The sequence below is a fragment of the Bos indicus genome, chromosome X (assembly GCF_029378745.1).
Source record: "Bos indicus isolate NIAB-ARS_2022 breed Sahiwal x Tharparkar chromosome X, NIAB-ARS_B.indTharparkar_mat_pri_1.0, whole genome shotgun sequence".
Classification (NCBI taxonomy): domain Eukaryota; kingdom Metazoa; phylum Chordata; class Mammalia; order Artiodactyla; family Bovidae; genus Bos; species Bos indicus.
This window is the reverse complement of record NC_091789.1, coordinates 80,140,282-80,158,272: the sequence shown is the minus strand read 5'-3', so window position 1 is coordinate 80,158,272 and position 17,991 is coordinate 80,140,282. Positions and strand designations below refer to the sequence as shown.

Sequence of the window (17,991 nt, the reverse complement as noted above, 5' to 3'; positions counted from 1 at the left end):
TTGTTTAATTGTCTCAAAATTTAATAAGCATTTTACCGTTTTATTTTTTATGTTTTGGACTTTGTCAGGAGGAATTAGCTAAAGGCACATTGATAGTATTAATCAGGATGGGACTTGAAGTAGAACCTCAGGTCATTTGAAATGTTTAGAAAATATAAGTAAAGGATAATTTCTTTTGAGTTAAATTCATATTAATCATTACAAAAGTGGAATATCCTGCTAGATGCTATATTGTTTAAGTCAAAGCTTTAACTACTACCTTAGTTAAAGTAAGAAATATAAAAGACCAAACCTTTTTCATTGTGACAAATTCATCCTGTATTCTTCAGTAGCTCGTAAATGGTAGTACATGGTGAAGTATCGCATGTATTGTTTCCGTGTGGTGTAGCATTGTTGTTCTAATGACCTAAAAAGCATATTAATCATTTAGATAAGATCCTGTTAATGTAGACAGTAGTACCATTAACATATTTGTGAAACTAGCATTTTCGAGTATCTTCTATGTGCCAGTTATGCAGATTGCAAAGCTTCAGTTCTTGATTTAATTCTCAGAACAGTACTGTCGTCTTCATTTTGTAGGTGAGGAAACTCAGGTTATGAGATGTTAAGTTACTTCCCAAAGTCACATAAGCTAGTAAGTGTCATGCCAGGGATTTGAGCCTAATCTTCCTGACTCCAGTGTTCATGCTTGCTCTTTTCTCTGTGCTACACTGTCAAGAAATATAAGAAGGCAGCATTTTCCCTAGCAGCTGAAAATATAGTGTATGTTACTGTCTATGTTCATATGAATCTTATTTAGGTATAATTTTCTTTCAGTACTTTATTTTATTGAGGAAAATTTTCATTCTTGTTATTTATTCCTGCTAGAACAAGAGTAAAGACTACATATGCAAAGCCTTGAATAATATGTTTAGCATGGTGCTAACTTTTATGGCCTCTCATTCAGTTTTCTGTGCTCTCGGGGATGTATGGATGGATAGATAGATGTCAAAACTAAAAGTAAAAATAAACTGATTAATATACATCAGTACTAGTAGATGCTTGTCAAAGTGTAAGATTTATGATTTTACTGCTGAATTCTGTTGTTATTAGATCATCATACAGTCTGTCAGCTTGACTAAGCAATATATTTCTGCTTTTTTCCCAAAATTACTTATTAGAGGCTTTAGTTTACTTCTTGATAGAAGAACCTCTACTGAGGACAACTACGCTTGAATTAAATCAATAATTTGGAAATAGTAGGAATAGATATTAACTAGAATTGAGGAAACATTTATTTCTTTGATGAAAGACTAGAAACAAAGATAATTAAGAGAAGGAATGGAGAAGGAAATGGCAACCCACTCCAGTATTCTGGCCTGGAGAATTCCATGGACAGAGGAGCCTGGTGGCTATAGTCTGAGGTATCAAAACAGTCAGACACGACTGAGCATGCAAGAGAAGGAAGCACATCTTCATCTTTATATTCCCCATAGTGATTTGCACTTGAATTATTCTTAATGACAATACCACAGCTTAAAATTTCTGTACATAATGTTTGTACATTCAGAGAAATAATTGTTTTTTCATGAATTTCCTTAGAGCTTGGGTTTTGAAGCTTCTTTGGTCAAGAAGGACCGGTCAGCAAGCCACCTAGACCATAAACGGGAAATAAGACAGTAAGTACTTTTGGAGTGTCAATAAAAAACATATTTTGATTTGTGTTTACAAATTTAACATACTGTTAGCATGTCAGTTATTTTTTCAATAGCATCCTTACACTGGGTGGAAATTGGTCACAAGTTATATTTCGCTATGGTACACAGAATCTTTAACCATTAGATGTTTACTCAGATGATCTTTTCTATATTAGGTGGCGACGGGCCTTTCTTGTGAGCCTATTTTTCTGTATACCTGTAATGGGACTGATGATATATATGATGGTTATGGACCACCATCTTGCAAGTCTTCAACATAATCAGAACATGAGCCAAGAAGAAATGATCAACATTCATTCTTCTATGTTCCTGGAGCGCCAGATCCTGCCAGGATTGTCCATTATGAATTTGCTATCTTTTTTATTGTGTGTTCCTGTACAGGCAAGTGAAATGTTAGCAAGTATATTTGTTAATAATGAAAACTAGTCAAAACTAGTAGGTGAGGCTATTTTCAGTTGTATGACAAACACTGGCCAGAAGTATGATCATTTTATGCTGGATGCTTTAGAAAAATAATTTTAAACTGAGGATTAAAATAGATAATGAATTTCATTTTAATCCCTAAAGGATATTGTTTAATGACAGAGGAAATAATAAGAGTTCAATTCGTATTTAGATATGAATTTGGCATTCATATCTGCTACTCTGTACAACTTCATATTTAGTTATTATAATAATAAAATGTTATTTTATTTCTTTATATTTTCATTAAACTATTTTATATGATATATTTTAGCATATTTATTATTTATTCTATTAAATAATCATAACAGTGGTATTATTTTTATTATTTCTCCATGGCACTTAAGTTTATTATTCTCTGTATGTTTTCAACTCTTCTTTTCAGATAAGTTTTTCCTGTGGAACACTTCTAATAGATTTATCCCTTTTTCTGATCCTCATAAAAAACAATAATGATTTTTAAAACACCCTAGTATGTTTCTCTAACTAATGAAAAATAAGCTTTTCAGTTATGTATTCTAATGAAAACAGTGGACGGATCCAGTAGCTTGTGATGTACCATTCAGGTTGAATTTTGAAAAGAAGGCGAGTTTTATATAAAAAATCATTGTCAATGTAATTCTTTCCCTAGTTCTTGTTTTTGCTAGCTTCAAAAGAAAAATCTAAGAATCATTTTACTTCCTTTATATTATGGAATATTCATTAAATCATTGAGGATGGCTGCCAAGGGCTTTACAGCAATTTGAATCCCTATACACATGTATCTGCTAAACTACAAACACTTTTGTTTCAGCTTTAAAAAAGCTCTAGGGGAATTTCTCCATGGCCTGGGTTCCGTCCCTGATAGGGGAACTAAGGTTCCCACAAGCCACGTGGTGTGGCTAAAAAAAAATTCTCCTTAGTTGTTTATGGATTAGATAAAAGCCGAAGGAAGTTAACGTTGATATTTTATCTTAGTTATTGAGGTATAAATGTGAATGTCAGCTTTTTTTAAAAAAGCACTGATCACTGTTTCTGTATTACAGTTTTTTGGAGGCTGGCACTTCTATATTCAGGCCTACAAAGCACTGAAGCATAAAACTGCAAATATGGATGTATTGATTGTGCTGGCAACAACCATTGCATTTGCTTACTCTTTGGTTATTCTTCTGGTTGCAATGTATGAGAGAGCCAAAGTGAACCCTGTTACTTTCTTTGACACACCTCCTATGCTATTTGTGTTTATTGCACTAGGCCGGTGGCTGGAACATGTAGCAAAGGTAAAGTAAAAAAGGGTGACATTTGTTAAAAATCTTGGGTAGATAAATTATTATAATATTTTCTAGACCAATTATTGGAAATATACATTGATTTATGTTGTTAACCATGTACTAAAATATTCTTATTTTAGCAATATTTTAGGTTAAGTATTCCTTTGGGGGGCTTCCTGGTGGGTCAGTGGTAAAGAATCTGCCTGCCAATGGTTTGATCCCTGGGTCAGGAAGATCCCCTGCAGTAAGGCACAGCAGCCTACCAGTATTCTTGCCTGGGAAATCCCACGGACAGAAGAGCCTGATGGGCTATAGTCCAAAGGGTCGAAAGAGTTGGACATGACTGAACAAACTAAACACAAGCACAACACAAGCACATTTTACTTACATCACATTATTAATGGAAAAATTGATGTGGCCACAAGATTTAAAATAAAAATGGGAAAAAATTTACCCACAGTCCCATGCTATAATGGAAATAACTTTCCAATCCTATTCCATATTCATTTATATTTTACAGAGTGGCAAATATGGTGTATATACCACTTTGTACCCTTAACATTTTAAAGTTTTCCCCCTATTTTTACAGTCTAGATAATTATCCAGTATTTCTAAATAATACTCTCTCAAGTCTTTGTACTATAATTTACTAAACCATTCTGCTTTTGTCCTAAGTTAGATTGTTTCCAGTGTTTAATTTTAGATAATCCTGTGTTAAACATATTCGTGTTTAATGGTTATTTATGTTGAATTAATATCTTAGGATAAATTACAAAAGATATGGTTAAAGGACATAAATTTTTCTATGGCTCATGCTATTAATCTTAACAATTTTTGCCATCAAGAGTATGTAAGTAGTTTTACTACAACTTCATCAGCACCAATTCCTATCTAAATCTTTGCCAAGTTAGTAGGTATTAAATGGTATCATAGAGTTGCTCTAGTTTTCATTTCTTCTATTAGTATCAGTAATAAACATTATTCTACACATCAGGTATTATATTTCTTCTTAAATGAATTGCTTATTTATGTCCTTTGCCTTTGTACCTATTGGGTTCTGATGTTTTTCTTATTAATTTATATTATTTTTTATGAATTATACCTAATATATTTTATATCTTGTGTACTTTTTATTTTCGAAGTCAGACATCTGATATGAACTAATTAACATTCCTAAAGTGATCTCTTAGGTAAATGTTAAAGATTGTGTCTTTATTTTACATAAGACTTTTTCTTCCTTGGCATTGTTTACATGTGTGTTTTAATTTATAGGGCAAAACATCAGAGGCTCTTGCCAAACTAATTTCACTACAAGCTACAGAAGCAACTATTGTAACTCTTGACTCTGATAATATCCTCTTGAGGTATTTATCTTCATTATTCCTCTTCTTTTTTAACTTTTAGGAAAGATATTGAATATACACAGAAGTAGAGAGAAGGGTGGGGCTTCACTGGTGGCTCAGTGGTAAAGAATCCGCCTGCAATGAAGGAGACATGGGTTCTATCCCTGGGTTGGGAAGGTCTGCTGGAATAGGAAATGGCAACCCACTCCACTATTCTTGCCTGGAAAATTCCATGGACAGAGGAGCCTGGTGGGCTACAGTCCATGGGGTCACAAAGAGTTGAACATGACTTGGTGACTGAGCACACACCAGAGAGAAGGGTATAATGAACCCACATAATCTTTCTCCAAGATTTAACAATTATTCATATTTTACCACACTTTACTTCATCTGTATGATCTATCTTTCTTTTGTTGTAGTAGAATTTTAAAGTAAATCCCAGTCATATGGTTTTACCGCCAATATTCCTGTTGTATCTTTAAAAAAAGACATATTCTTATATAATTATAATACCATATTGCATCTAAGAAAATGAACAATAATTCTTTAATATGGTCTAATACACAGTCCTTATTAACATTTCTCCTGTTGTCTCCAAAATGTTTTGAGTTTCTTTGTTTAAAATGGAATTCAAAGTCCGTGTGTTATTGCATTTGACTAACATGTATTTTTTTATTTTTAATTGAGTTATAGTTGATGTATGATATTATGTGTTACAAGTATATAGTATAGTGACTCACAATTTAAAAGGTTATATACCCCATTTGTAGTTATTATAAAATACTGGCTATATTCTCCGTATTGAACAATATATACTTGTAGGTTTTTTGTATCTAATGATTTGTACCTCTTAATCCTTTACCCGTGTTGCTCTTCACCCTTCCCTCTCCCCACTGATAACCCCTAGTTTGTTCTCTGTATCCGTGAATCTGATTCTTTTTTATTATATTCACTAGTTTGTTGTATTTTTTAGATTCCACATATATAATAAGTGATATCATACAGTATAAAACTTGTGGTGCAGTGGTAAAGGTCACAGGGAGTTGGGCATGACTGAGTGAATAAGCACAGCACAGCCAGTACAGGAGATGTGGGTTTGATCCCTAGGTCAGGAAGATCCCCTGGAGAAGGAAATGGCTACCTACTCCAGTATTCTTGTCCAGAGAATCCCATGCACAGAGGAGCCTGGCAAGCTACAGGCCATGGGGTCACAAAGAATCGATCACAACTGAGCACATACACACACGCACACACATCATACAGTTTGTCTTTCTCCTGACATGTTTGTTTTAATCTAGAACAACTCCTCTCTCCAGTTCTCCCTCCCTCATTTCTTGCTGCTCCTCCCTCTCTCCATACACTTAACTTGTTAAAGAAACATCTGTCAGTTGTCCTGAAAATATCCCACAGTCCATTTGTCTCTGTTTCCTTCTGGAATCATTTAACTTGTTCTATAACTCCTATATTACCTGTAAACTGAAAGTTAGAGCTAAAGACTTGATTAGATTTCATTCTTTTGTATTTCTCATTTCTGCCCTTATAAAATTGTGTAAATAAGTTGTTTTGTTAAATAAAACCTATTACTTTATTTCTAAGGCTTTCATGTATTTGTTCAATGACTATTCAACAAATATTTAGAGTGCTACTTTGTGCCAGGTACTGAGCTATTCCCCAACAATGAAAAGGACTGACTGACATTGTAGTTCCTAACTTAAGTGTTGGTTCTAACTTGCATTGGTAGTAGTTAATGGGGCCACAAGCATGATGTGAACTATAAAGCTTGCATGGAAAGATCAGAGGGAGAAGCAGATTTTCATAGTACTTTTTATTTTAACTCATATGTAGTGAAGAGCAAGTGGATGTGGAACTTGTACAACGTGGAGACATTATTAAAGTGGTTCCAGGAGGCAAATTTCCAGTGGATGGGCGTGTTATTGAAGGACATTCTATGGTAGATGAGTCCCTCATCACAGGTATGATCTTTCAGAGGATCGTAACATGAAGGTGAAGTGAATCCAAAGTATTAATTAAAAATTACATGAAACGTGAAGAGCTTTTTATAGAAACTGTGGACTGAATAAATAATAAGCATAGAGAATATGAGTTCTTTTTAAGACCATATTAAATCAATTTCTGCAGATTTACTTTGTGATTTTACTTATGGTACTGAAGGCTCTTTTTCACTGAGGATTGTTAATTACTAGAATGTATAACCAGAAGAAGTTGTCATATCCTGCTGTAGAGCCCAATAGACTTTGGCAAATTTTCCTGAGTTCTTGCCCTAAAGACCCATCTAGTCTTAGCTGGGATAGGACTCCAGGTTTTCAACATCAGGGTCAGCTCTAAAAAGAATAGACCTAGAGTAGTTTTGGAGATCTTAGATAACTAAGGCCAATCTAAAGTAGAACCAAACTAACACCTTTCCTACCTCAGTCCTTATCATAGTACCAGAAGAGGCTCAGTTTATGAACTGCGTGTGAAAATAATTTAGGATTCTTCATTTCTCAGTAGGGGTACTATTGCTCATTTGGATGGGACAGTTCTTAGTTCTGTCTGACTATCCTGTACATTATGGTACATTTAATATCCCTGATCCTGACCCACTAAGTTGGAGTAGCAGTACCCTGTGCCCCATCTGTAGTTATTACAGACAAGAACTCTCTTCTTATATTTATAAATGCTTCTTGGGAACAGGTTGAGAACCAATGATCTAAGACTAGTGTGGAGTTCCAAAAGTACCTACCAAAAGAGTTAGCACATTAGGTTTTTCCAGTTTAAGATATATATCCCTGGGGTTTGGCCCAGAACTGGCATAAGGAAAAAGTCAGGCAATTTTCTCCTAGGTGTTTGTCCAGATTCTGTTGCATGAAGGAAGAATCTCCTTTCTAGATGATTTTTTGATAATTAACAAATAATGGTGTATTTCAAGATAGTATTTACTTATGCTCCCTAAATCTATCTTTTTTCCTTACATAGGAGAGGCAATGCCTGTGGCCAAGAAATCTGGAAGCACAGTGATTGCTGGTTCCATTAACCAGAATGGGTCACTCCTTATCCGTGCAACCCATGTTGGAGCAGACACAACCCTTTCTCAAATTGTCAAACTTGTAGAGGAGGCACAAACATCAAAGGTAACTTAACTCCCTAGAAACAGAAAGTATTTTCATTAAAGCCCACTCAGTATAAATCTTGGTCTAGTTTTAATAGGTTCCTTTGTTTAATTCCAGTTGTATTAATATGGAGTTTATTAAAATATTTCTGCTCAGTACTACATATACTCTGTATTCATTATCAAAACAAGAGACTTTCACATACATATCATTATTATTATTTTTTAATTGTAGGCTCCTATCCAGCAGTTTGCAGACAAACTCAGTGGCTACTTTGTTCCTTTTATTGTTATTGTTTCCATTGCTACCCTTTTGGTTTGGATTATAATTGGATTTCTGAATTTTGAAATCGTGGAAACCTACTTTCCCGTGAGTGACTTATAAACATCTCTTTATCATATATAAAACAGTTTGTGAATCTTTTGCATAAGTAATTAATTTGAAAATAATTTTAATAATTACTGGTATCTTTAACAGATTGGAGTGAGAAGCTGATAAGAATAACATTTACATTTCTGTAGACATAAAAGATTTCCTTTTGGAAAGATTTTTTTCATTATAACTTGTGATTTTCCAAAAGCAAGTATAGGCATACCTTGTTTTAGTGCATTTTGCTTTATTGTGCTTTGCAGATATTGTGTTTTTTACAGATTGAAGGTTTGTGTCAACCCTGTGTTGAACAAGTCTATTGATGCCATTTTTACAACAGCATTACTTTTTAAATAAGGTATATACATATTTTTTTGGCCTTTTTGGGGCTTCCCTGGTAGTTCAGTCGGTAAAGAAAACTGCCTGCAGTGCAGGAGACCTGGGTTCAATCCCTGGGTCAGGAAGATCCCTTGGAGAAGGAAATGGCAACCCGCTCCAGTATTCTTGCCTGGAAAATCCTCTAGACACAGGAGCCTGGTGGGCTACAGTCAATGGGGTCGCAAGAGTCGGATACAACTTAGTGACTAAACCAACACCAAATGTATTTCTTTAGAGATAAAGATATTTCATACTTAATAGACTACAATATAGTATACAGTATGGGCTTCCCTGGTGGCTGGGTTGGTAAAGAATCTGCCTGAAATGCAGGAGACCTGAGTTTGATCCCTGGATAAGGAAGATCCCCTGGAGAAGGGAATGGCAACCCACTACAATATTCTTGCCTGGAGAGTCCCATGGACAGAAGAACCTGGTGAGCTACTGTCATGGGGTCGCAGAATCAGACATGACTGAGAGGCTAACACACACAGTGTATAGTATAGTATAAACATAACTTTTACCTTCTTTGAGAATTCAAAAATTCTTGTGACTCACTTTATTTTGGTGGTCCAAAACTGAACTCACAGTGTCTCTGAGGTATGCCTATAATGAGGTTATTGATATCATTATCAATAACCTCAGATAGGCAGATGATACCACCCTTATGGCAGAAAGCGAAGAACTAAAGAGCCTTTTAATGAAAGTGAAAGAAGAGAGTGTAAATAGCTGGCTTAAAACTCAACATTCAAAAAGTGAAGATCATGGCATCTGGTCCCATCACTTCGTGGCAAATAGATGGGGAAACAGTGGAAACAGTGACAGACTGTCTTTTCTTGGGCTCCAAAATCACTGCAGATGGTGATTGCACCCAAGAAATTAAAAGACCCTTGCACCTTGGAAGAAAAGCTATGACCAACCTAGGCAGCATATTAAAAAGCAGAGACATTACTTTGCCGACAAAGGTTCATCTAATCAAACTGTGGTTTTTCCAGTAGTCATGTATTTATGTGACAGTTGGACCATAAAGAAAGCTGAGTGCTGAAGAACTGGTGCTTTTTAACTGTGGTGTTGGTGAAGACTCTTGAGAGTCTCTTGGACTGCTAGGAGATCCAACCAGTCCATCCTAAAGGAAATCAGTCCTGAATATTCATTGGAAGGACTGATGCTGAAGCTCCAATACTTTGGCCACCTGATGTGAAGAACCAACTCATTAGAAAAGACCCCGATGCTGGAAAAGATTGAAGGCAGGAGGAGAAGGGGACGACAGAGGATGAGATGGTTGGATGGCATCACCGACTCAATGGACATGAATTTGAGCAAGCTCCGGGAGATGATGATGGACAGGGAAGCCTTACGTGCTGCAGTCCATGGGGTTGTAAAGTATCGGACACAACTGAGTGACTGAAATCAATCGATGCCTATACTGACCTTTCACATTTTATACATAGTCTCAATCCTAGCATGATTTTGCTTTCACAAAGGACTATGGATATATTGAGGAAAACCTTGAAATCTCAGCTATGTCAGAATCAGTGTGATCTGAGGTCAATTTAATTTCTCTTTGAGCTTCAGTTTCCTCAAGTGAAATTTTAATAATACTCATCCAACATAACTTGCAGTTGTCATAAAAGTTAAATAATATATTAGAAACTCTTTGTAATTTATTGAACTCTTTATAAATATAAGGTAATATTCAATTCAGTTCAGTTGCTCAATTGTGTCCAACTCCTTGTGACCCCGTGAATTGCAGCACACCAGGCCTCCCAGTCCATCCCCAACTCCCAGAGTTCACTCAAACTCATGTCCATCGAGTCGGTGATGCCATCCAGCCATCTCATCCTCTCTCGTCCCCTTTTCCTCCTGCCCCCAATCCCAATATTAAAGTAATATTAATGTCTGCTTCTCTCAAAGTCTATGATAGTCTCTATGGTATGGTGTTATAAAGTGGCATAGTAAACCTGGACTGTGCCTCATGTTAGAGATATAACCTTTAATTCACTTAACTTCTCTTATCTTCAGTTTTGTCATCTGTAACATAGTGATAATAATACCTAAATTTCAGGATTGGAATTAGTGTATATATTTAAGACATATATGAAAGCATAAGCTTAGATGTCTATGAAAATACCTTCCAGTTCTCTCTCTATATAACTCTTAGACCATCACTTAGTTTAAGTATTTGAGAACTTAGTAAGAATCAATTCAGTTCAGTTCAGTCGCTCAGTCGTGTCCGACTCTTTGCGACCCCATGAATTGCAGCACGCCAGGCCTCCCTGTCCATCACCAACTCTCGGAGTTCACTCAGACTCATGTCCATCGAGTCAGTGATGCCATCCAGCCATCTCATCCTCTGTCATCCCCTTCTCCTCCTACCCTCAATCCCTCCCAGCATCAGAGTCTTTTCCAATGAGTCAGCTCTTTGCATGAGGTGGCCAAAGTACTGGAGTTTCAGCCTTAGCATCATTCCTTCCAAAGAAATCCCAGGGCTGATCTCCTTCAGAATGGACTGGTTGGATCTCCTTGCAGTCCAAGGGACTCTCAAGAGTCTTCTCCAACACCACAGTTCAAAAGCATCAATTCTTCAGCGCTCAGCTTTCTTCACAGTCCGACTCTCACATCCATACATAACCACTGGAAAAACCACAGCCTTGACTAGATGGCCCTTTGTTGGCAAAGTAATGTCTCTGCTTTTGAATAAGCTATCTAGGTTGATCATAACTTTTCTTCCAAGGAGTAAGCGTCTTTTAATTTCATGGCTGCAGTCACCATCTGCAGTGATTTTGGAGCCCCCCAAAATGAAGTCTGACATTGTTTCCACTGTTTCCCCATCTATTTCCCATGAAGTGATGGGACCAGATGCCATGATCTTCGTTTTCTGAATGTTGAGCTGTAAGCCAACTTTTTCACTCTCCACTTTCACTTTCATCAAGAGGCTTTTTAGTTCCTCTTCACTTTCTGCCATAAGGGTGGTGTCATCTGCATATCTGAGGTTATTGATATTTCTCCCGGCAATCTTGATTCCAGCTTGTGCTTCTTCCAGCCCAGCATTTCTCATGATGTACTCTGCATAGAAGTTAAATAAGCAGGGTGACAATATACAGCCTTGACGTACTCCTTTTCCTATTTGGAACCAGTCTGTTGTTCCATGTCCAGTTCTAACTGTTGCTTCCTGACCTGCATATAGGTTTCTCAAGAGGCAGGTCAGGTGGTCTGGTATTCCCATCTCTTTCAGAATTTTCCACAGTTTATTGTGATCCACACAGTCAAAGGCTTTGGCATAGTCAATAAAGCAGAAATAGATGTTTTTCTGGAACTCTCTTGCTTTTTTGATGATCCAGCAGATGTTGGCAATTTAATCTCTGGTTCCTCTGCCTTTTTTAAAACCAGCTTGAACATCTGGAAGTTCATGGTTCATGTATTGCTGAATCTTGGCTTGGAGAATTTTGAGCATTACTTTACTAGCGTGTGAGATGAGTGTAATTGTGCAGTAGTTTGAGCATTCTTTGGCATTGCCTTTCTTTGGGATTGGACTGAAAACTGACCTTTTCCAGTCCTGTGGCCACTGCTGAGATTTCCAAATTTGCTGGTATATTGCGTGCAGCACTTTCACAGCATCATCTTTCAGGATTTGAACTAGCTCAACTGGAGTTCCATCAACTCCACTAGCTTTGTTCGTATTGATGCTTTCTAAGGCCCACTTGTCTTCACATTCCAGGATGTCTGGCTCTTGGTGAGTGATCACACCATCGTGATAATCTTGGTCGTGAAGATTTTTTTTGTATAGTTCTTCTGTGTATTCTTGCCACCTCTTGTTAATATCTTCTGCTTCTCTTAGGTCCATACCATTTCTGTCCTTTATTGAGCCCATCTTTGCATGAAATGTTCCCTTGGTATCTCTAATTTTCTTGAAGAGATCTCTAGTCTTTCCCATTCTGTTGTTTTCCTCTATTTCTTCTTTGCATTGATCGCTGAAGAAGGCTTTCTTATCTCTTCTTGCTATTTTTTGGAACTCTGCATTCAGATGCTTATATCTTTCCTTTTCTCCTTTGCTTTTTGTTTCTCTTCTTTTCACAGCTATTTGTAAGGCCTCCCCAGACAGCCATTTTGCTTTTTTGCATTTCTTTTCCATGGGGATGGTCTTGATCCCTGTCTCCTGTACAGTGTCACAAACCTCCGAACATAGTTCATCAGGCACTCTATCTATCAGATCTAGTCCCTTAAATCTATTTCTCACTTCCACTGTATAATCATAAGGGATTTGATTTAGGTCATACAGCACTCTAAAACCATTATTACTGAGAAGATCTTTGTTGTGTTTTTTCTTTTAAAAATGCCATGCTATATATACATTGTTTCATAGTGTTTGTCCCTTCAATTAAAGAACTGGTAGAATCAGAACATCTATTCCATCATGTGATCATTACTATAATATTAAAATGTTTCTTGCAATGATTCATATTGGTTAAATTGGAGAAGGCAATGGCAACCCACTCCAGTATTCTTGCCTGAAGAATCCCATGGACTGTAGCCTATCAGGCTCCTCTGTCCATGGGGTCGCAAAGGTTGGACATGACTTAGTGATGAAACCACCACCCATTGCTTAAATGCTCACTAAACAAGAGGATTGCTGAGAAGTATTTTGGAATGTGTTTCCTTCAGGAATTTTTCTCATGAGTTCAGAGGGTCTTAGGAGATTTCTCATAATACTATCAATCATTTTTACTCATGGAAGCACATACTCAATGTCAATAAGAGCTATACTACCAGATATACTCATTAATATTGCTTTGTCCAAAAGAATTTTATTGAGATGTAATTAAGAAACCTTTGCAAACTGAGTGATTTTTTCATTGTCTTCAAAGAATAGTATGAAAGACAGTTTTATGGTCTTAGTATACAGGAGGACAGAATTATTTTTGTTTTGGATCAAATTTCTTGAGAATTAGGTCTCATGTTTGCAGCTATTTCTGAAAGTGCCTAGTAAAAAACTTATTCTCAATATGGGGAGTGGAGAAGCTTACTTTTCTTGTTTTTTATATTCATTCCATAGTGTGTAACTCTGAAATCAGCAAAATTGAAATCTTGAATTTTAGAACTGTAACTTGTTTACAGTTATGTCAATAATTTCTTATATTCATAAAAGAAAAAAAGTGTTTTCTTACTAGTAATTAAAACATGTTGGTAGCTAAGTAGGATTATGTGTTACTCCAGAGTTGTGGTTTTATTTAGAGTTATGCTTTGTTGTTTTTGTTTTATTCAGCTCTAAATCAGTAATCAAAATTCATGTTTCTTCTCAAGGGCTACAACAGAAGTATCTCCCGAACAGAAACAATAATACGCTTTGCTTTCCAAGCCTCTATCACAGTTCTGTGCATTGCATGCCCCTGTTCCCTGGGACTGGCCACTCCAACTGCTGTGATGGTGGGTACAGGAGTAGGTGCTCAAAATGGCATACTAATCAAAGGTGGTGAGCCATTGGAGATGGCTCATAAGGTAAGATAGTCCCTAAAACTGCGAGTTGTCTCATCCAAACTGGCAATAGCACCCCTACTGAAAAACAGATTCTTAAATTATTTCTACATTGCCCATAAGCTGAGCTTCTTCTGGTATTGTCCCGAGGGTGGAGGTAGAAAAGGTGTTATTTTGGTTCTGCTCTGAATTGGCAGAGTGTATAAGATCTCTACTCCAGACCTACTCTCTTTAGAGTATACCCTCGTGTGGAAAACCTAGAGTCCTGTCCCAACTCATTCTAGACTGGTCATTAGGGCAGGAAGATATATATCATAGATATTTGCTGAGGCAATTTGCCCAAGTCTGTCAGGCTTCTCACCTATTTGTGTGTGACTCCATGTTCGTGCTGTTTAACATTTGATAGTGCTTGCCCTTACTTTCATCTTTGCTGCCACCAGCTGACAGTTTGCAACTATGATTTCAGGAATATATAATCCTGTCCCTGATCTCTCTCATGTTAGAATTTCCGTTACAATCTCAGTCAAAGCCACTTGACTTCAACTAAAACCATGTTCCTTCTAGTATATTCTTATTATGAGGATATAAATTATATACACATGCATGTACTAAACACAGAACACAACTTAGAACAGCTTTGGAGCTTCATCTAGCCAGTGAATACAAGCTACTAATTTTTATAGTAATTTTAAATTTTGATATAATTTCAAACTTATATAAAATTTGCAAGAATAGTATAAAGAAATCTCACATACCCTTTACTGAAGATATCAGGCTCCTTTCCTAAGAACAAGGACAGTCTCTTACATAAACATAGTACAAAGATGAAAATCAACAAGCTGATACTGATAAAATACTGTGGTCTAATCTCTTGTCCATATTCCAGTTTCCTCAGTTGACTCCATAATCCTTTATAGTTATTATTTTCTTTTGTCTGGAATCATGCTTTGTATTTAGTTGTCATATCTCTTTTCAAGTAACCAGCAAATTTGGCCTTGGAGTACAGAATGAAGCAGGGCAAAGTCTAATAGAGTTTTGCCAAGAGAACGCACTGGTCATAGCAAACACCCTCTTGGAAAAACACAAGAGAAGACTCTACACATGGGCATCGCCAGAGACTCAATACTGAAGTCAGATTGATTACATTCTTTGCAGCCAAGATGGAGAAGCTCCATACAGTCAGCAAAAACAAGACTGGGAGGTGACTGTGGCATGTGACAGATCATGAACTCCTTATTGCCAAATTCAGACTTAAATTGAAGAAACTAGGGAAAACACTAGACCGTTCAGGTATGACCTAAATAAAATCCCTTATGATTTTACAACGGAAGTGACAAATAGATTCAAGGGATTAGATCTGATAGAGTACCTGAAGAACTATGGACAGAGGTTCATGACATTGCAAAGGAGGCAGTGATCAAGACCATCCCCAAGAAAAAGGCAAAATGGTTGTCTGAGGAGGCCTTACAAATAGCTGTGAAAAGAAGACAAGCGACAGGCAAAGAAAAAAAGGAAAGATATACCCATTTGAATGCAGAGTTCCAGAGAACAGCAAGGAGAGATAAGAAAGCCTTCCTCAGTGATCAGTGAAAAGAAATAGAGGAAAACAATAGAATGGGAAAGACTAAAGATCTCTTCAAGAAAATTAGAGATACCAAGGGAACATTTCATGCAAAGATGGGCACAATAAAGGACAGAAATGGTATGGACCTAACAGAAGCAGAAGATATTAAGAAGAGGTGGCAAGAATACCCAGAAGAACTATACAAAAAAGACCTTCATGACCCAGATATTCACGATGGTATGATCACTCACCTAGAGCCAGACATCTTGGAATATGAAGTCAAGTGGGCCTTAGGAAGCATCACTACAAACAAAGCTAGTGGAGGTGATGGAATTCCAGTTGAGCTATTTTAGATCCTAAAAGATGATGCTATGAAAGTGCTACACTCAATATGCTAGCGAATTTGGAAAACTCAGCAGTGGCCACAGGACTGGAAAAGGTCAGTTTTCATTCTAATCCCAAAGGCAATGCCATAGAATGCTCAAACTACTGCACAATTGCACTCATCTCACATGCTAGGAAAGTAATACTCAAAGTTCTCCAAGTCAGGCTTCAACAGTATGTGAACTGTGAACTTTCAGACATTCAAGCTGGATTTAGAAAAGGCAGAGGAACCATAGATCAAATTGCCAACACCCATTGCATCATCGAAAAAGCAAGAGAGTTGCCAAAAAAATCTACTTTTTCTTGACTGACTATGCCAAAGCCTTTGACTGTGTGGGTCACAACAAACTGTGGAAAATTCTGAAAGAGATGGGAGTACCAGAACACCTGACCTACCTCCTGAGAAATCTGTATGCAGGTCAAGAAGCAACAGTCAGAACTGGACGTGGAACAACAGACTGGTTCCAAATCAGGAAGGACTATGTCAAGGCTGTATATTGTCAGCCTGCTTATTTAACTTCTATGCAGAGTACATCGTGAGAAATGCTGGGCTGGATGAAGCACAAGCTGGAATCAAGATTTCCGGGAGAAATATCAATAACTTCAGATATACAGATGACACCACACTTTACGGCAGAAAGCGAAGAAGAACTAAAGAGCCTCTTGATGAAAGTGAAAGAGGAGAGTGCGAAAATTGGCTTAAAACTCAACATCAGAAAACTAAAATCATGGCATCTGGTCCCATCACTTCATGGCAAATAGGTGGAGAAACAGGGGAAACAGTGACAGATTTTATTTTGGGGGGCTCCAAAATCAATGCATATGGTGACTGCAGCCATGAAATTAAAAGACTTTTGCTCCTTGGAGGAAAAGGTATGACCAACCTAGACAGCATATTAAAAAGCAGAGACATTACTTGCCAGCATAGATCCATCTAGTCAAAGCTATGGTTTTTCCAGTAGTCATGTATGGATGTGAGAATTGGACTATAAAGAAAGCTGAGCACCAAAGAATTGATGGTTTTGAACTGTGGTGTTGAGGAAGACTCTTGAGAGTCCGTTGGACTGCAAGGAGATCCAACCAGTCCATCCTCAAGGAAATCAGTCCTGAATGTTCATTGGAAGGACTGATGCTGAAGCTGAAAGTCCAATAGTTTGGCTACCTGTTGCAAAGAACTGACTCATTTGAAAATACCCTGATCCTGGGAAAGATTGAAGGTGGGAGGAGAAGGGGACGAGAGAGGATGAGATGGTTGGATGGCATCACCGACTCAATGAACATGAGTTTGAGTAAGCTCCAGGAGTAATGATGCACAGGAAGGCCTGGCGTGCTACAGTGCATGGGATCGCAAATATTTGGACACGACTGAGTGACTGAACTGAACTGAACTGATCTCTTCTCATCTTGGTTCCTCAAGCTATTCATTTCTCAAGGTTCATTGAGTGTACTGTGAGGCAACTATGTTCTCTAGTTCCAGATTATTCTTCCTTCCTGCCTGATCTGAGGTTCCCTCGTTGATTTCCTGAGCTGTATTCTCTGGCCAAGCTTCTCATTTAGTCTCAATAAAGTCAAAGCAACCCAGAAGGTTTTAGCTGGTGCACACTTCAAATTAATTACTCAATTGTAATTATTTACCTACTGCCCAGATTTTTTCCCCTACAGATCTAAAATTCATTAGTATTGAAAGTCTTTTTCTTTCCCTAGAGGCACTAGAGGCATCTCTAAGTTACCTATTAACAGTCAACTCTTAACAGGTAGTTCTAGCTATTTAATACATGTTCACAGCACCCTGAACATTTGCAAGGGAGGGTTATTAGGTGTAAATAATGATATTTCTTCCCTTATTCTCCCTTCTTTTTAGTCTCCCAAAGACCATTTAGGTCCAATTAAATCAAAGTCAGTTTATTAAGAAACAAAATAGTAATGTGTTTGTCACAGTAAACCTTTTTTCTCATTTCTGGAATG

General features: G+C 37.2%; 1 protein-coding gene across 1 annotated transcript in view; it reads left to right on the top strand.

The window, feature by feature from the left end:
• ATP7A (ATPase copper transporting alpha) overlaps positions 1–17,991 on the top strand; it is a 130,921-nt gene that overhangs the window by 94,799 nt on the left and 18,131 nt on the right. Inside the window, exons 8-15 of the mRNA XM_070783433.1 lie at positions 1,582–1,658; positions 1,853–2,078; positions 3,185–3,418; positions 4,682–4,773; positions 6,598–6,725; positions 7,729–7,883; positions 8,097–8,231; positions 13,908–14,102. Coding sequence (XP_070639534.1) covers positions 1,582–1,658; positions 1,853–2,078; positions 3,185–3,418; positions 4,682–4,773; positions 6,598–6,725; positions 7,729–7,883; positions 8,097–8,231; positions 13,908–14,102 — 1,242 coding nt within the window. The remainder of the gene's footprint in view (positions 1–1,581; positions 1,659–1,852; positions 2,079–3,184; positions 3,419–4,681; positions 4,774–6,597; positions 6,726–7,728; positions 7,884–8,096; positions 8,232–13,907; positions 14,103–17,991) is intronic.